Source organism: Leucoraja erinacea, chromosome 20, assembly GCF_028641065.1.
Source record: "Leucoraja erinacea ecotype New England chromosome 20, Leri_hhj_1, whole genome shotgun sequence".
Classification (NCBI taxonomy): domain Eukaryota; kingdom Metazoa; phylum Chordata; class Chondrichthyes; order Rajiformes; family Rajidae; genus Leucoraja; species Leucoraja erinaceus.
Genome location: NC_073396.1, coordinates 32,272,010 through 32,291,521, shown reverse-complemented (window position 1 = coordinate 32,291,521; position 19,512 = coordinate 32,272,010). Strand labels below are relative to the sequence as shown.

General features: G+C 44.2%; 1 protein-coding gene across 3 annotated transcripts in view; it reads left to right on the top strand.

Annotated features, from left to right (window-relative positions):
* The window catches only part of LOC129707058 (small ubiquitin-related modifier 3-like), a 261,239-nt gene that overhangs the window by 232,298 nt on the left and 9,429 nt on the right, over positions 1–19,512 (top strand). The window contains exon 2 of one of the 3 annotated variants that reach the window (XM_055651818.1): positions 2,571–2,617. In XM_055651818.1, the coding sequence (XP_055507793.1) occupies positions 2,594–2,617 (24 nt within the window). In that variant the 5' untranslated portion in view covers positions 2,571–2,593. Of the gene's footprint in view, positions 1–2,561; positions 2,618–13,839; positions 13,994–19,512 lie in introns of those variants that run through there. The other 2 variants (XM_055651817.1, XM_055651816.1) reach the window with 2 other exon arrangements.

Genomic DNA, 19,512 nt, shown 5'->3' with positions numbered 1-19,512 from the left:
TCTCTGCCTCAGAGGGTGGTGAAGGTTGGTTCTCTGGATACTTTCGAGAGAGAGCTAGATAGGGCTCTTAAAGATAGCGGAGTCGAGGGATATGTGGAGAAGGCAGGAACTGGCGTACTGATTGGGGATGATCAGCCATGATCACATTGAATGGCGGTGCTGGCTCGAAGGGCCGAATGGCCTACTCCTGCACCTATTGTCTATTGTTTGTCATCTTGTTTGCCTTGACATGAAATTGTGGACAGATAATAGTGCAATAAGCCACCAGCAAGTTTGCCTGTACATTTTGCCTACCTGTTGCATTTTGTATATTTTGGCGTTATTTTTGTTCTGTCTATTTTTTTTCATATGTGGTAACATGTACAGTCTGTTAAAATTTCAAGTTTTCAGCAGCAGCTCTTCCATTCCCTTGCAGGCAGGCAATTCACACTGGCCTTTTTAAATTAAAAAAAAAAAAAAACAATTGTTTTACAAATGACCAACTCTGTGGTACAAAAGCCAGAGAACAAGATATGGCAAGCTGTCTCAGAGTGGAAACAAGTCAGGGTCTGGTGGCAAAAACTTTACCCCGAGGCAGCAGTGGATCATCGACGAATGGGACTTTATCAAATCACATATAGTACGTGTGGAGCACCAAAAAGATAATTATTATAAAATAGTTATTGTGAAATTGATCATTTGATTGCCATCTTGCTTGCCATGTCCTGAAAGTTTGCAAAACACATTTATTTTCTTCCAAAGTAGACAAAAAGCTGGTGAAATTCAGTGGGTGAGGCAGCATCTATGGAGCGAAGGAATAGGCTACGTTTCGGGTTGAGATCCATTTTCCTCCGTTTGACAAGAAGCCATTGCACAGTATGTCCAGTGAAAAGGAGTTTGATCCACCCCCTCCACCAGTCAGCAGCACAGCAAGAGGAGTAGGAGCACTGCCAGCTCCACTGCAGGCTCCATCCCCACAGCAACAGAGGTAGAGGGGAGAGAGGCAAGGCAGCAAGTACTTTTGGGGAAATTTTCCTTCCATCCATCTTTTTTTCCATTGCAGCTCATGCAACAGAGGCCAGGGAGGCCATAACACAGCCCCATTTACCACATGAGAGGGCTGTTGAGACCTTCCTGGGATTCTTAAAGACTGAGCTGCCCAAGATACCAGTGAACGTGTGGTTCAACTACACCATGGCTGCCATGACGATGGCCCATAACTTCTCCCAGCCGGTAAATATTTTAAGTAATTACTGTGGAATTTTGGGAACATTTGACCTTAATATTACTGTTATTGTATGAAATATTCACAATGAATTCATGTGTGTTCTGCAGGTTCTGCAGCTGTAGGGACACATGGGACAGCAACAGATGGGACCACCACATCAGCAGGCTCACCAGGTATCTAATTTTATAATAATTTTTGTGAATTGGACTTGAAATTCTTTGTCACTCACAGCTTGCGAAAAGTTGTAATTTATTTGCCTTCCACTTAATATTGATATGTTTCTGTGTTGCAATTATTGGAAACCCTACCCTACAACCACTTTTATAGGAAAACTGGGGGATTCCATTGTTTTTGAGGCCAAAATGATGTGAATTGTCTTCAGTTGTCACCGACGGGGTCGTAACTTGTCGTAGGTGAACGTCCTAAGTCGCGACGATTGGGTCGCTGGTTGCCGGTAGCTTGCCGTCGACTAGGTGGTAGGTTGTTGTAGCTTGTCGTAGACATTGTCATGGGGGGTCCAGTTGCTGTTTTTTCCGCGACCTGCTACGACTATGACAGTCACCGGCAGTCGCCTAAAAAAAATCGTCAACTCCAGCGTCTATCTCAAGTCTATCTACTGTTCTTATTGTTGTTTTCACTCTTTTCATTTCTGACCAATGCCCAGTCCATCATCAGCTCTGACCTCCCCACCAGCGACGGGATCTATCGCAGTCGCTGCCTCAAAGACAGCCAACATCATCAAGGACCTACCTACATCATCTTGGCCACGCACATCTCTCATCTACCATCGGCCAGAAGGTACAGGAGCCTGAAATCTGTTACATCCAGGTTCAGGAACAACTTCTTCCCCACAGCCATCAGGCTATTAAACTCACCAACAAACAGACTGAACTGTAACAGCCTATTGCACTGTATCTGCTTATTTATGTGTATATTGAACTGAACTGTTCTGTATTTTTGTTTACAATATTCTGTTGTGCTGCAGCCAGCAAGAATGTCATTGTCCTATCTGGGACACATGACCATAAACTCTCTTCACGACTTGATTCTTTTTATCAGTATCTTTGCTTTCTATCATGAAAATGTGACTGCTCGCTCTCGCCCCCTGCAGATCTTCAGTCATCACGTAGCTTGGACGCCGGTGAACTGATCACCCCGTAACCCAGAAAACGTGGGGCTGGTGCTGGGGGTGGGCCCAACGCCAGCGGGGCGTCGGCCATGTGACCTCGGCAGCGGCATCCGTCTGTGCGTGTGCGTGCGCGGGCTGGGCTGGCGGACACGAGGAGGCGGGAGTGACGAGGCCTAGCGGCAGGGAGGTGACTCCTGCGACTCCTGAGGGAGGCCACCGTGCAGTCTGCAGTGCAGAGCGCCATCAGCAGCCGTGAGATGGCGGAGGATAAAGCCAAGGGGGTGAGGCCTGTTGTGGTGGAGAGGAGAGTAGTCGGTGACGATGGGTGAAGGGAGATGCGGGGAGGAGGAGGGTGCCATAGGCCCGGGTGCTGTGCAACGTAGCAATGTTACAACATTTTGAGATTTAAAAAAATCAAGTCTGCAATTTATCCCATCAGATGAAGCATAAAAAGAAGTTTAATTTGAAACATAATTCACTTTCATATCTTCAGTATTAAAAAAAGTTATGGCCATTTTCATACTTGGAAATTAGCATCTTGTTCCCTATTGCTTTTCCATTGCTTTAACTCAAAAGCTGTGATCGAGGACAGTCAAAAGCCCATAGCTTTCTTAAAAATCAAGAGAACTGAATACAATTTTCAGTTATTATAGATTGAAGCATTCTGTTGTGGCGATCAGTGAAACGTGGTTGCAGGAGGGCTGTGATTGGAAACTAAATATTCCAGGTTTTTGTTGCTTCAGGTGTGATAGAATTGGAGGGGCAAGAGGTGGAGGTGTTGCATTGCTAGTCAGGGAAGATATTACAGCAGTGCTTTGGCAGGATAGATTGGAGGGCTCATCTAGGGAGGCTATTTGGGTGGAATTGAGAAGTGGGAAAGGTGTAGCAACACTTATAGGGGTGTATTATAGATCGCCAAACGGGGAACGAGAACTGGAAGAGCAAATATGTAAGGAGATAGCAGAGATTAGTAGTAAGCACAAGGTAGTGATTGTGGGAGATTTCAACTTTCCACACATAGACTGGGAAACACATTCTGTAAATGGGCTGGATGGGTTGGAGTTTGTAAAATGTGTGCAGGATAGTTTTTTGCAGCAATACATAGAGGTACCTACTAGAGGAGGGGCAGTGCTGGACCTCCTGTTAGGAAATGAGACTGGACAGGTGGCGGAGGTATGCGTTGGGGAGCACTTCGGGTCCAGTGATCACAATACCATTAGTTTCAATATAACTATGGAGAGGGTCAGAACTGGACCTAGGGTTGAGATTTTTGATTGGAGAAAGGCTAACTTTGATGCGATGCGAGATGATTTAAAAGGAGTGAACTGGGACATTTTGTTTTATGGGAAAGATGTAGAAGAAAAATGGAGGACATTTAAAGGGGAAATTTTAAGAGTACAGAATCTTTATGTTCCTGTTCGGTTGAAAGGAAACAGTAAAAATTGGAAAGAGCCCTGGTTTTCAAGGGAAATTGGACATCTTGTTCGGGAAAAGAGGGAGATCTACAATAATTATAAGCAGCATGAAGTAAATGAGGTGCTTGAGGAGTATAAGGAATGTAAAAAGAATCTTAAGAAAGAAATTAGAAAAGCTAAAAGAAGATATGAGGTTGCTTTGGCAAGTAAGGTGAAAGTCAATCCAAAGGGTTTCTACAGCTATATTAATAGCAAAAGGATAAGGAGGGATAAAATTGGTCCATTGGAGAGACAGAGTGGACAGCTATCTGCAGAGCCAAAAGAGATGGGGGAGATATTGAACAATTTTTTTTCTTCGGTATTCACCAAGGAGAAGGATATTGAATTATGTGAGGTAAGGGAAACTAGTAGAGTAGCTATGGATACTATGAGGTTCAAAGTAAAAGAAGTACTGACACTTTTGAAAAAATATAAAAGTGGATAAGTCTCCAGGTCCTGACAGGATATTCCCTAGGACATTGAGGGAAGTTAGTGTAGAAATAGCCGGGGCTATGACAGAAATATTTCAAATGTCATTAGAAACGGGAATAGTCCCCGAGGATTGGCGTACTGCGCATGTTGTTCCATTGTTTAAAAAGGGTTCTAAGAGTAAACCTAGCAATTATAGACCTGTTAGTTTGACTTCAGTGGTGGGCAAATTAATGGAAAAGATACTTAGAGACAATATATATAAGCATCTAGATAAACAGGGTCTGATTAGGAACAGTCAACATGGATTTGTGCCTGGAAGGTCATGTTTGACTAATCTTCTTGAATTTTTTGAAGAGGTTACTAGGGAAATTGACGAGGGTAAAGCAGTGGATGTTGTCTATATGGACTTTAGTAAGGCCTTTGACAAGGTTCCTCATGGAAGGTTGGTTAAGAAGGTTCAACTGTTGGGTATAAATGCAGGAATAGCAAGATGGATTCAACAGTGGCTGAATGGGAGAAGCCAGAGGGTAATGGTGGATGGCTGTTTATCGGGTTGGAGGCAGGTGACTAGTGGGGTGCCTCAGGGATCTGTGTTGGGTCCTTTGTTGTTTGTCATGTACATCAATGATCTGGATGAAGGTGTGGTAAATTGGATTAGTAAGTATGCAGATGATACCAAGATAGGGGGTGTTGTGGATAATGAAGAGGATTTCCAAAGTCTACAGAGTGATTTAGGCCATTTGGAAAAATGGGCTGAAAGATGGCAGATGGAGTTTAATGCTGATAAATGTGAGGTGCTACACCTTGGCAGGACAAATCAAAATAGGACGTACATGGTAAATGGTAGGGAATTGAAGAATACAGTTGAACAGAGGGATCTGGGTATAACCGTGCATAGTTCCTTGAAGGTGGAATCTCATATAGATAGGGTGGTAAAGAAAGCTTTTGGTATGCTAGCCTTTATAAATCAGAGCATTGAGTATAGAAGCTGGGATGTAATGTTAAAATTGTACAAGGCATTGGTGAGGCCAAATCTGGAGTATGGTGTACAATTTTGGTCGCCAAATTATAGGAAGGATGTCATCAAAATAGAGAGAGTACAGAGGAGATTTACTAGAATGTTGCCTGGGTTTCAGCAACTAAGTTACAGAGAAAGGTTGAACAAGTTAGGGCTTTATTCTATGGAGCGCAGAAGGTTAAGGGGGGACCTGATAGAGGTCTTTAAAATGATGAGAGGGATAGACAGAGTTGATGTGGACAAGCTTTTCCCTTTGAGAATAGGGAAGATTCAAACAAGAGGACATAACTTCAGAATTAAGGGACAGAAGTTTAGGGGTAATATGAGGGGGAACTTCTTTACGCAGAGAGTGGTGGCGGTGTGGAATGAGCTCCCAGTGGAAGTGGTGGAGGCAGGTTCATTGGTATCATTTAAAAATAAATTGGATAGGCATATGGATGAGAAGGGAATGGAGGGTTATGGTACGAGTGCAGGCAGGTGGGACTAAGGGGAAAAAAATTTGTTCGGCATGGACTTGTAGGGCCGAGATGGCCTGTTTCCGTGCTGTAATTGTTATATGGTTATATGGTTATATGTTATATGGAAACAAATATGAAACATCTTACTTGGATGACCTGAAATTAAAGCATATAATAGTTAATTACCTAATTGTAACTAATTACAAAATTGACCGTTGTGACGGAAATAGAAAAAAACACCCAGACTGCCTTGAAAATTCAAAAATGTGATATTCTCAAGATCAGAACTTTAATATTATTGTATTATATGCTGTAAGTCTGTAACAGATAGGTAAAGAAATTACAATTTCTGGCAAAAGACCTAGTCTTTATGGAGATGATCAGCTGCTAGGTGCTACATTGGCATATCATAATCAATAGCATCATCATACTCCTCAGATTGCAACTCTGTACACCTTGTTTTTCCTCAACTTTTCAATTTTGGCACTGTAAACTACAAGTGTTTGCTCTTCAAACCATGCATGACATTCCATTCTGCCCACTACTTTCCCATTAAGAATGTCCTGTAGATCATCACATTTGGAGTAGTCCAAATTCGGATAATCTCTGCGAATGCTGTTTAAATCGGTCACTTTCAATTTTTTCCCCACTAGTTTTTAACCTCTCTTTCGTGTCCCGAGCATGCTCCTTGTTTTTCTGTCACTTGATGATTTCTGCGTTCAATTCCTTTTTCTTCCGTCTGTTCCTCTGTCCTCTCCCCCATGTCACTGCCTTACAGAGCACCTCCTCCCTACGTTGCTCCTCGAGATTATCAAAGTAATTGACTGTTCTATTCTTGCAAGCCCGCATCCTACATGACAAATAACACATGGTGGCATTGGGAGATTTCTGTTTCGATGAACTAAACAACCCCATTATCTCCTCCGCATCAATGTTGTGTGATCTTGCTGATGCAATCTCCTCCTTCAGTTTCTCAGTTACAATACATCAAGTTCAAAGTATGTACTATACTGCCTCTCCAACACCATGATGACAGCTTGAAGACAGCTCCTCATCTTTGAACTGAACTGTGGATGTAATGGTAGCTCCTGAAGTTTGTCAATGTGGAATCAAGATGCACCTCCTCACCGAAGAAATCTTCCCTTGCCAATATCAAGATGTCTGGATTTTCTGTGGTTTCCTTTAGAGCAGCAATCACCCCTTTAAAGTAAAGTGAAGTATCCTTTATTGTAATTCAGACAATTCAGTCTGAACAAAATTGTATACCTTGCAGTCATAACATAGAATAAAATAACAAAACACACACTTAACACAGTTTAACATCCACCACAGTGAGTCTACCAGACACCTCCTCATTGTGATGGAAGGCAATAGGCTTAAAGTCCTTGTATCCTCCTCGTCTCCCTCTGCGTTGAGGTGATTCAGCTTTCGATGTAGGGACCCCGCTGGGTGATGGTAAGTCCAGCGGCCACATCCGAGCTCCACAAACGGGCTGGTTCAAACTCCGTGGCCCGGGGCAGTCGAAGCTGCAGCCCTCCATTCCAGCGGACGAAGCTGTCGTTGTTGGAGCTCCAGAAAACCGGTCACAAACCTGGGACCCGCGAGCTCCTGACATTGTCGTCCACTGTGCCCAAGCCTCTGAAGTCGGGTCGCCGCCGCAACGCCACAGCCCCGAAATCGGCCATTTATCTCGGAGCCTCGAGGTCGGTCCCAGTTGGAGGCCGCCAGCTCCGCGATAGGCCTCAGCGCAGACGGAGACCCGGGGGATAATACACTTTCTTCCACCCCCCCACACATACACAACTAAAATAAACTAAACAACGGGACAAAAAGAAAACAAAATAAAGAAAAGACGGACAGACTGCAGGTGAGCCGCAGCTGTTTGGGCAGTGCCGCTACGTCCGGAAGTGGCTTTGATACCATCAACTTTGATGCCGTCAACATGGTTGATCTGATTCTGGCTTGAAGTGTAGAAGTGCTTCATCCAAGGCGCAGTCAGATATTTGCCAATTAAGCCCAATATCTGAAGTTCTACTTTTGCTTCAGCCTGGGTGATGTCATAGAGGATGGCGCTTCTTCTGCGGGCCTAACATCGTGGAGCCGGCGTCGGCCTCCAACCGGAACCAAACTGAGGGTTCCTGTCGTGGAGCCTGTAGACTCGCCATCGCGGAGCTGGCCGACTTCGGAGCGGGGAGACCTGTGGTGGCGCGCGGCTGCAACCCGACTGTGGAGCTTCGGAGGCTCCGGCCGCAGACCCGGTGGACAGGAACATCAGGAGCTAGCAAGTCCCTGGTGCGAGACCGCTTTTTGGAGCTCCCGCAACAGCAACTTCTCCCACCAGAATCGCGGGGTTTAAATGACTCGGAGTGAGGCCCAACATCGCCCGGCACGGCTTAAACGGCCGCGGGACTTACCATCGCCTGCCAGGGGCTTTAACAACGAGAGCCCCAGTCGCCTCGACGCTGCCGTTGGACTGCTGGACCGTGGGAGAAGAACAAAGAGAAGATATAAGACTTTTGCCTTACATCACAGTGAGGAGATGTTGGAGAGTCACTGTGATGGATGTTTGTGTAAATTGTGTTAAGTGTGTGTCTTGGTTTTTTTGTAATGTCATGACTGCAGGAATGAAATTTCGTTCAAATCTTGTCTGTTTGAATGACAATAAAAGGCATTCTATTCTATTCTAACTCAGCAATAGCTCCCAATTCTCGGGCCATAACTTCAACTGCACTGAGTCGAGGAACATGATCCAGATTAAGTCCACTCCGCTTGTAGAACTGGCTTATCAGGATTGGAATGTTTGCTGTGGGAGTTATGTTTATAATACAGTCAAACACATGCATCCTTGTTGTTGAGGAGTAAGTCTTCTGGTCCACATTTGACTTGACAATACTGGCAGCCTGCAGATTTTCGATTGTTTCTTTGAGGATAAGATTGTCAAATTCGAGGCATCTCACATCCTCTTCCCTGTCCTTTAATTTTTCATGAGCTTTTCTGTACTGGTGAATTAAAACAGCTTTCCTCTTTTTCTTACTGCCACGAAACTTCAGCAATTGTCTGTTTGCTTTTTTAAGTCTGAAAATCCCTGCCTTGGTTTCAGCAAGCTCTCGTGCAAAAGTTTCCCCACGTAATTTGGTTTTGAGTTCTTGAATCTTTCTGTCCGTTAAATCTATTTGGTTTTGCTTTCTCTTTAAGGCTTGATTAACTACACGTTTGGGAATTTTCAACTGTGCCCTAAGTTCACTGATCTTTGTGCGATACTTTAGTGTAAGCGCAGCCTTGGATGCGGACAGAAAGTTTAGTCTTTTCTTCAATTTCTGTTTCCTTGGTGAAAGACTTAGAAATTCTCTGCTACATTTTGTTGAAACACTAGATGTCGATGGCATTGGTTCAGGCGAGGCAGCAGCTGTCGTTGGCGTTGCTAGATTCAGTGGAGGTTGCAGACTATGACTGTCATTGCCCATGTCCTCAGTGTCTTGAAATATGGGCACTTGGCTTTTGGCTGATGTCAAGGATTCAGGATCTTGAGCACAAGGTGGTGGAATGTCATCTAAAGAAGGCAGTTTAAAAGTTTCATCACAAATTTTCATAAATGCTCCAAGTTCCTTGGGATTGGTGAGTTTTTTAAACTTAAGCCAAGTCCGGTTAACGAGAGTCCTCACTTTTGAGTTAACAGCAGCAAATGAATAGCCTTCTGCACCCAACAAGGAGAAATGTGAACTCAGCGATTTCTCTGTTTCAGGCAGACTTTTTCCAAACGAGGTATACAAGTACAAGATGTGCCCATTTTTAAGATCCCTCTTAGACTTGGGCATGACAGAGCAATTCACTTCAAGGTGAACTCTAGTTATGCCTGGCTGAGCTTTTCGATTGACAATTTTGCATTTCTTCTTCGGAGACATCTGTTTATAATGTAAATAAAAAAACACTGAACAGCATTAACAGAAACAAGTTATTATTTGCAGTTTTAGAAAAAAAACTTAAAATTATAACGTTAAACACTAAAACAAATAGTAAATACCAAACAAAAAATTCATATTTATCAGTTTCATCAAATCAATTTAAATCATCTAAATTCAATGACTAGATCTAAACATCTATCCGTTTCTTAAGAAAAGGTTAACATTTTAAAATAGCCTAAGTGTCCAAATAACATTCACACAAGAATTTACAATATGACATGATTTTTAAATCTCACTGTCATGAATGTATAGGCCAAATGGAAGGAATTTAATGTTTAATTCCCATGAATTAATCCAGAAACATCCACTCAAAATATAATCAAAATTATTAATTTTTGCACAACACATGTGACTCAATCTGTTGAGAGTATTTAATTAAAAAATAATGATCATGGAGAGAGAATAACACAAAATATAGATGATTTAGACGGCTAATGACATGATTGTCCAAAAAAATCGAGGATTTAAATCATCTTGCTAGTGGGTGTATCTGGAATTCGATCGATTGGAACGTTGCCGTTGCCTTTGCCGTGAATTTTAACCCCATATCAGCAGGAAAGACACTGCCGATCCGTATGGGGCCCAAATAACATTTTCGCAACGTAAAATTAGACTAAAACCACCCCAAGAAGCAAGATTATATGTAAAATAAACAACTCGCCCTTTGTTTTGTCCTGCTTTTGCGATCCGTCACGTTGTAGGCGGTGAGGGCGTTAGAAGTCGCGTTTTACTTTAATCCAGCGATTAAATTGTCCAGCAGTTTTTTATAAAAATGAACCGGGAACGGAAGTCCGATCGATTTTCTTTCATTAGTTAGCAGCAAGAGAAAATCCTTCTCCGACAAGCGATACAATCCTGCATTTTAATCCCGCTCCCCCTCAAAGGCACCAGAGTCGCACGCACACGGCCAGTGACAGTAATGGAGCAAAGATCCTATAGCAGAGCAAGATGGCCTACTCTCACGCAAACGCGTTGTACGGTCATGGGCAGATTCATGGGTGATTATATGACCCATTTTAGCAACCAGCCTCCGCCATCTTGTTCCGCCATCTTGCTCCGCCATCTTGACTGATTCCTGGGATGTCAGGACTTTCATATGAAGAAAGACTGGATAGACTCGGTTTGTACTCGCTAGAATTTAGAAGATTGAGGGGGGGATCTTATAGAAACTTTAAAAATTCTTAAGAGGTTGGACAGGCTAGATGCAGGAAGATTGTTCCCGATGTTGGGGAAGTCCAGAAGAAGGGGTCACAGTTTAAGGATAACAGAGAGTGGTGAATCTCTGGAATTCTCTGCCTCAGAAGGTAGTTGAGGCCAGTTCATTGGCTATATTTAAGAGGGAGTTAGATGTGGCCCTTGTGGCTAAAGGGATCAGGGGGAATGGAGAGAAGGCAGGTACAGGATACTGAGTTGGATGATCAGCCATGATCATATTGAATGGCGGTGCAGGCTCGAAGGGCCGAATGGCCTACTCCTGCACCTATTTTCTATGTTTCTATCTTGCTTCCGGCCAAAGATCGGATCTTTGCTCTGCCTCCGCTCCCGTATCTTCGCTTTGGTCTTTGACCTGGGCGGGGAGAGTGCGGGGGTGCGCAGCCCGGGGCAGCGGGGAGAGGGGGTGTGCGACCCTGGGCAGCGGGGTGAGGGAGGTGCGCGGCCCAGGGCAGCGGGGAGAGGGAGGTGTGCAGCTTGGGGCAGCTGGGAGAGGGGCATAGGAGGGGGGGAGACATTGTAGTGTGGGGGGAGGCGAGGAAGTGTCGGGGGGGGGGGTTGGGGGGGGAAGAGTGGAGGGGTGGGGATAGGGCCTTGTGTGTGTGAAGTTGCGGGGAGGTTTACAATGTTTATTATTTAATGTCCCTTGTCTAGTCTGAAATAAAGTTCATCATTGGATATAAAAATCAGAAGAAATATAATTGTGTGTGTTATATGATTATATACATCTATATCACATTCATGTATGTGTGTTCTTTCCAGCACAATCTAGTCAGTTGTATGCTCATGGAATAAAACCATGCTTAAGTTATACATAGTTCAACAAAGAAACTGACAAGTTACTAAAGAACCTTGTAAATCTTGCTCAAAACAAAGTTAATTTTGTGAAATTCTTCAATTAGGACAAATCAAAATAGGACGTACATGGTAAATGGTAGGGAATTGAAGAATACAGTTGAACAGAGGGATCTGGGAATAACCGTGCATAGTTCCTTGAAGGTGGAATCTCATATAGATAGGGTGGTAAAGAAAGCTTTTGGTATGCTAGCCTTTATAAATCAGAGCATTGAGTATAGAGTATTTTACTCAGATGCAAGCTAAGGAATGGGATAATTGTCAGCTGTCAGTTGGACAAAATTAAGACATTTTATTATTTTCCAAAATATATTTCTCAATGTTTCTTGTTTAAATCATCTAACAACAGACAAGCCTGCAGCATGGAATGTATTCGATGATAAAGAAATAAATAAATAAGTAGTTTGGGTGAATGTGCATGTGCAGGCTTTAAACAAGAAACATTGAGAAATATATTTTGGAAAATAATAAAATGTCCTAATTTTGTCCAACTGACTGCTGACAATTATCCCATTCCTTAGCTTGCATCTGAGTAAAATTTATTTCAAAATGCATTGATAGTTTACCATTATTTAAATGGTAAATGTAGCTTCAGAAGCGTTTTCATTTTGCATATTAAAACCCACCTGAGAACCATGGGTGATTTTGCAATTTTACTGAGGGATTTTTCACTTTTAAAACTTCTCATATAACAAATGAATAAAGATTAAAAAAGTCAATAATGCCCTACTTTTGATGAAATTCAGCGAGCAAACGCGATAATTCCCGATATTTTGGACCTTTAAATCTCCACGGCAAATGTCCGCTGTTCACTTCCGCTGGATTGGCACCTTCAGCTCCCTCTTGAATTTACCTTAGTTTCTATCTTTTTTTTGGGCTGTAAATTTAGGTAACTGTGCCTCACGGTCAGCCCGACTGGCACAATAAATTGCAGCTCAAAAACTGGCCGTTTTCAATGTTTTTACCGGGTGTGAAAGTGCGTGTTTTCCCATTCACTAACGTGCCGGAAGTGTAGCATGTCCTCCACTTCAAATTTTCGATCAAGTGGGTGCGGATCTACGCTCCAGTGACCTTTCGTGAAATCACCCTATACAAAATCAACTCAAATACAGCATATGAGCCATTTAAAAAGAAATGATTTTAAAAACATTAAAAAAGAAAATTACCAGAGGCAAAATTTATGAACATTTTATTCTTTAACAAGAATTAACAGAATTATGAACTAACAGAATTATGAATCTAACCCTATATCACACACAAAAACTGTTCCCCCGCAACGTTGATTACCCTGCGAGTCGGGTCGCGTCGGGTAGGTTCCGGTTAATACAAAATCAACTCAAACACAGTCTATGAACCATTTAAAAAGAAATGATTTAAAAAAAAATTAAAAAAGACAATTACCAGAGTCAAATTTTATTCTTGACAAGAATTAACAGAAATGTGAACTAACAGAATTACACCAAAGATCCTATAGCTCTGCTATAAGATTACACTTGCGAGTCGGGTCGGGTAGGTTCCGGTTACTAAAATGGGCGGGGAACAATGCCCAGGATCCCCTCCGTAGCGTACTACACGTCAGCCCATTGCATGTCGCAGGAGTAGCCCATCTTGCTCCGCTATAGGATCTTTGGTCTGGAGCGCCGTTGAAGGTGAGTTTTGTGACTGCTCGCTCTCGCCCCCTGCAGGTCTTCAGTCACCACGTCGCTCGGACGCCGGTGACCCGGAACACTCCGTAACCCAGAAAACTGGGGGCGGGGCTGGTGCTGGGGGGGGGGGGGCTGGTGCAGTGGGCGGGGCTTGTGCTGGGGGGGGCGGGCCCGACGCCAGGGGGTGTCGGCCACGTGACCCCGGCGGGCGTCCGTCCGTCTGTGCGTGCGCGGGCTGGGCTGGGCTGGGCGGGGCTGGGCTGGGGGGCGGGGCTGGTGCTGGGGGGCGGGGCTGGTGCTGGGGGCGGGGCTAGTGCTGGGGGGCGGGGCAGGTGCTGGGGGCGGGGGGCAGGTGGGGGGGGGCTGGTGCTGGGGGGGCGGGGGTGGGGTGCTGGGGGGGGGGTCGGGCCCGACGCCAGCGGGGTGTCGGCCACGTGACCCCGGCAGCGGCGTCGGTCTGTGCGTGCGCGGGCTGGGCGGGGCTGGGCTTGCGGTCACGAGGTGGCGGGAGCGACGGGGAGGTGACGCCTGCGACGCGAGGGAGGCCACCGTGCGGTCTGCAGACTTTGCTGCAGAGCGCCATCAGCAGCCGTGAGATGGCGGAGGATAAAGCCAAGGGGGTGAGACCTGTTATGTTGGAATGGCGAGGAGTCGGTGACGATGGGTGAAGGGAGATGCGGGGAGGAGGAGGGAGTGAGCGACCGGAGGAGGGTGCCGTAGGCCCGGGTGCTGTGTAATGTCGGTGTGTTGATGGCCCTCGGCCCTCGTCCACCGCTGTGGGCGGCAGGGCTGGGACTAGCCGGGTGGGTGGGGGGGGGGCTCCATTGATCCAGGCCTGCGGCATCAAGCCGAGGTGTGCAGTGGCGACAGTGCATTGTGAGTGGATCCTTATACAGGGGACGGGAGCCCATCCGCAGCCGTGTCAGGATAACCCGTGTGTTTAGTTTAGTTGAAATGCAGCTACGCGAAAACCAAGGCTGTGCGGTTGTCTCCGCGGCCTGGGCCTGCACTCGCTTCCGGCTGCCACAGTCGCTGCTGCAGACACTTATTCAGCCTCTAGTTTTCCTGAATCCATTGGATTTGGTGCAGGCTGAGGCCACATGAGGAAGGTATCCGCTGTTGTGTGGAATCGTCGGGTGGAGGGTTCCTGCGATCGCATTTCTATTTCCCCCAAGTTGATATCACTTAAATACATCAATTCATGAAACGAAAGTAGTCTGTTTGAAAGGTCCGCCTCGCCCATAATCATATCTCGGTTTTCGGATCAAACATGACTAGGTAATGTGTGTAATCTCTGGTCTTTCAGTATCCAACAGCTAACAACCTAGTTTTAGTAACTGACAACTTATTCGTGAACGTTCACAATTGATGACAATTTTGTGTGAAGTTACTTTCTAGATTCAATAGACAATAGGTGCAGGAGTAGGCCATTCGGCCCTTCGAGCCAGCACCGCCATTCAATGTGATCATGGCTGATCATCCTCAATCAGGACCCGTTCCTGCCTTCTCCCCATATCCCCTGACTCTGCTATCTTTAAGAGCCCTATCTAGCTCTCTCTTGAAAGTATCCAGAGAACCGGCCTCCACCACCCTCTGAGGCAGAGAATTCCACAGACTCGCAACTCTCGATCTCAATTATAATTATTTTGTGGTTGTCTATTGCATTTTGAAATACCTGTACGTGGGGTTTTGCTGTGTCAGTTAATTTATTTTTTGGTGGATATACTGTGTCGAGGAAGATATCGTCTTTTCAATTAGAACTCTACCTCCTGGACAAAATGACCTTCATAGAACTTGAAAGATATTCAAAATCTTTACATTTTTCAAAACAAATATTGAAAACGAGTGTACATTTTGCAAATGTATCCCAGTTACTTTAAATTAATAGATAATGTGAAATTAATATTAAATGTGAAGCAACATTACCTTTTGATTTGATCTTTATTAATTCTGTTTGATTTTGATATTTCCAACACTTTAAGTTAAGAAGAACAAGAAGGCAGATTATTCAGTCACTGAAAGTAAGCATACAGCAGGCAGTGAAGAAAGCGAATGGCATGTTGGCCTTCATAGCGAGAGGATTTAAGTATACATTTGCAAGGGGGTCCTACTGCAGTTGTCTAGGGGGGCTGTTGAGATCTCACCTGGAGTATTGTGAGCAGTTTTGGTCTCCTAAATTTGAGGAAGGACATTCTTGCTATTGAGGGAGTGCAGCATATGTTCACCAGGTTAATTTGCAGGATGGCGGGACTGACATACGATGAAAGAATGGGTTGACTGGGCTTATATTCATTCACTGGAATTTAGAAGGACGAGAGGGTATCTTATAGAAACATATAAAATTCTTAAGGGATTGGACAGGCTAGATGCAGGAAAAATGTTCCCCATGTTGGGGGAGTCCAGAAATTCATGTAGGAATAGGGAGTAGGCCATTTGGGCCTGAGATAAGGAAAAACTTTAACCCAGAGGTGTGAATTTGTGGAATTCTCTGCCACAAAAGGCAGTGGAGACCAATTCACTTGATGTTTTCAAGAGAGAGTTATAGTACATTCGGAAAGTATTCAGACCCCTTTACCTTTCCACACTTTGTTATGTTACAACCTTATTCTAAAATGGATTGAATTAATTTGTTTATCATCAATCTACACACAACACCCCATAATAAAAAAGCCAAAACACGTGTTTAGAAATGTTTCTAAAGTAAATAAAAAGAAATAACAGAAATATCACATTTACATAAGTATTCAGACCCTTTACTCAGTACTTTGTTGCGGCACCTTTGGCAGCTATTACAGCCTCAAGTCATCTTGCGTATGACCTACAAGCACACCTGTATTTGGGTAATTTCTCACATTCTTCTCTGCAGATCCTCTCAAGCTCTGTCAGATTGGATGGGGAGCGTCGATGCACAGCTATTTTCAGGTCCCTTCGGAGATGTTAGATCGGGTTCAAGTCAGGGCTCTGGCTGGGCCACTCAAGGACATTCACAGACTTGTCATGAAGCCACTCCTGCGTTGTCTTGGCTGTGTGCTTAGGGTCGTTGTCCTGTTGGAAGGTGAACCTCTGCCCCAGTCTGAGGTCCAGAATACTCTGGAGCAGGTTTTCATCAAGGATCTCTCCTGACTAGTCTCCCAGTTCCTGCCGCTGAAAAACATCTCCACAGCATGATGCTGCCACCACCATGCTTCACCGTAGGTACGGTATTGGCCAGGTGTGAGCGATGCCTGGTTTTCTCCAGGCATGACGCTTGGCATTCAGGCCAAAGAGTTCAATCTTGGTTTCATTAGACCAGAGCACCAGAAAAAAACAACCCTTTTGGCAGGCTCCAAGCGGGCTGTCGTGTGCCTTTTACTGAGGAGTGCCTTCCATTCAGCCTCTTGACCTTAAAGGCCTGATTAGTGGAGTGCTGCAGATATAGTTGTCCTTCCGGAAGGTTCTCTCATCTCCACAGAGGAACTATGGAGCTCTGTCAGAGTGACCATCGGGTTCTTGCTCACCTCCCTGACCAAGGCCCTTCTCCCCCGATTGCTCAGTTTGGCTGGGCGGCCAGGTCTATGAAAAGTCCTGGTGGTTCCAAAGTTCTTCCATTTAAGAATAACGGAGGCCACTGTGCACTTCGGGACCGGCATTGCTGCAAAAATTGTTTTATACCCTGCCCCAGATGTGTGTCTCGACACAATCCTGTCTGAGGTCTACGGACAATTCCTTCGTCTTCATGTCTTGGTTTTTGCTCTGACATGCACGGTCAACTGTGGGGCCTTATATAGATGGGTGTGTGCCTTTCATAGCAAAGGGTCTGAATACTTATGTAAATGTGATATTTCAATTATTTATTTTTAATTACTTTGCAAAAATTTCTAAACACCTGTTTTCGCTTCTTCATTCTGGGGTATTCTGTGGAGATTGATGATAAAAATAATTTAACCCATTTAAAAATAACGCTGTAATGTAACAAAATGTGGAAAAAGTGAAGGTGTCTGAATACTTTCTGAATAAACTGTTGATACAGCTCTTAGGGCTAACAGAATCCAGGGATATGGGGAGAAAGCGGGAACGGGGTACTGATTTTAGATGATCAGCCATGATCATATTGAATGGCGGCTCAAAGGGCCGAATGGCCTAGTCCTGCACCTATTTTCTATCTTTCTAAGATTGCCAGCATCTACTGTGTTTTGTGTTTATTTTAAGAAATCAACAGAAGGGTTCCAACCCAAAACATCGCCTGTCCATATTCTCCAGAGATGTTGCCTGAGCTACTGAGTTACCCCAGCACTTTGATTTAAAAAAATATAAATCAACATCTACAGTTCCATGTATCTCCTATCAGCAGAACTTTCCAGGTTCAATGCAGAATTAAGAATTTACTCATTGAGGAAATTAAGCAGTCTGAAGAAGGGTCTCGACTCAAAACTTCATCTATACCTTTCTCCAGAGATGCTGCCTGACCCACTGAGTTACTCCAGCAATTTGAGTCTATCCTAAGTGTTTTTAAAGTTGCTTTCAGAAATGTGATCAGGAAAGTTGATTGTATCAACAAGTAATGTCATTCTGAGAGGAAATTATGTATGTGCACGTCCTGACGTCCACGGCCAACACCACAGCTCTGGTCAAGAGAGCCCAGCAGCGACTTCACCCCCTCCGAAGACTACGGAAAGCAGGCCTCCCCACCACACACCTACGGACTTTTTACAGGGGGACTGTTGAGAGCACACTGACATACGGCATCACTTCCTGGTTCGGGAGCTGCAAGGCGTACGAACGTCACCAACTGGACAGGATAGTGAAGACCGCAAGCAGGATTATTGGTGCTCCACTCCCCTTCCTGCTGGACATATACAAGAAGAGATGCATCAACAGAGCCATCTCCATCATCAAAGACCCTTACCACCCATCGCATGACTTTTTCACCATCCTCCCATCTGGGAAGAGGTACAGGAGCATCAGCTGCAAAACCAGCAGGATGCTCCTCAGCTTCTTCCCACAGGCTATAAGACTGTTAAATGAACTTTCCCCCCTGCCAAGTATCGCGCACAAACACCCCGCTGCCAGTCGGAACGGCTGTTGAATGTTATTGAGTGTTATTAGAGGGTTAAATTGTTCATGACATGTATTTTAACTTTAATTGCTATTTATTTTGTAACGAAAACTGAATGGACACTGGTCGAGAAACGTTTTTTTTGTTTCCTCCGAGTATGCGAATACTCAGGAAATGACAATAAAGATTTACAATTACAATTACAATTATGTGGCAATCAAGGTTTCTTTTTGCAGAGCCTGTAGTTTCAGCAGCACTGTTGATCTTGCAGTCTCAAAAGTGGTTCCTCTTATACTTCACTAATATTGTCCAGTATGTGAGGACTCAGTGATGGAGAAACTCAGCGGGCCAGGCAGCATCCCTGAAGAACATGGCATAATAGCCATATGTGCGTTATTAATGGTATTCTTGTGTATAACCATAATTATACCCATAAAGAATCTGTATTTAAAACATCTTTTTGGTGATTGGATTATTCCACATTGCAGGCATTATATAAATTATATTGTTTTTTACACGATTTGGAATATTGGTTTCAAAAAATGATTCTCTGGTAGCAATTATGTCAAGTGCATACAAAAGTTAAATCGTAACTTTAAACTGCCAGCAAGCCTAAGTTTGGAATCAAGACAAAAATGAGTGCCTTTTCCCCCAGTTGCCTGAATAATAGTAACAGCTTGGTCTACCATGTTATGGACCTTTCTTGGCACCACCTATCATAACCAAACTCGCCATATCCATTTCCTCGTAATTGTTAATACTATTTGCACGATATCCAGACTGGATAAATAAACATTTCCTTCAACTAAATGTGTACAAAATGGCTTTGTCTTTGGACCCTGCCTCAAACTCTGCTCGAGGCACTGACTCCTTATCATTCTTGCAGAATGAGGCTAAGACAAATGATACACATCTTTTTAATTGAATGAAGGTGAGTTGGACTCATACACATTATGCCTGACTTCCTCCTAGCAGTGAAAATCCTAATTTATGGTGACATTCATTGTTGGAATTAACTTTTTTCAGCAGTCTAGAAGAGCCTCCCATCTTCCAACTTCTACATTTAAGTTTAGTTTGGAAATACTTTGTGGAAACAGGCCCTTT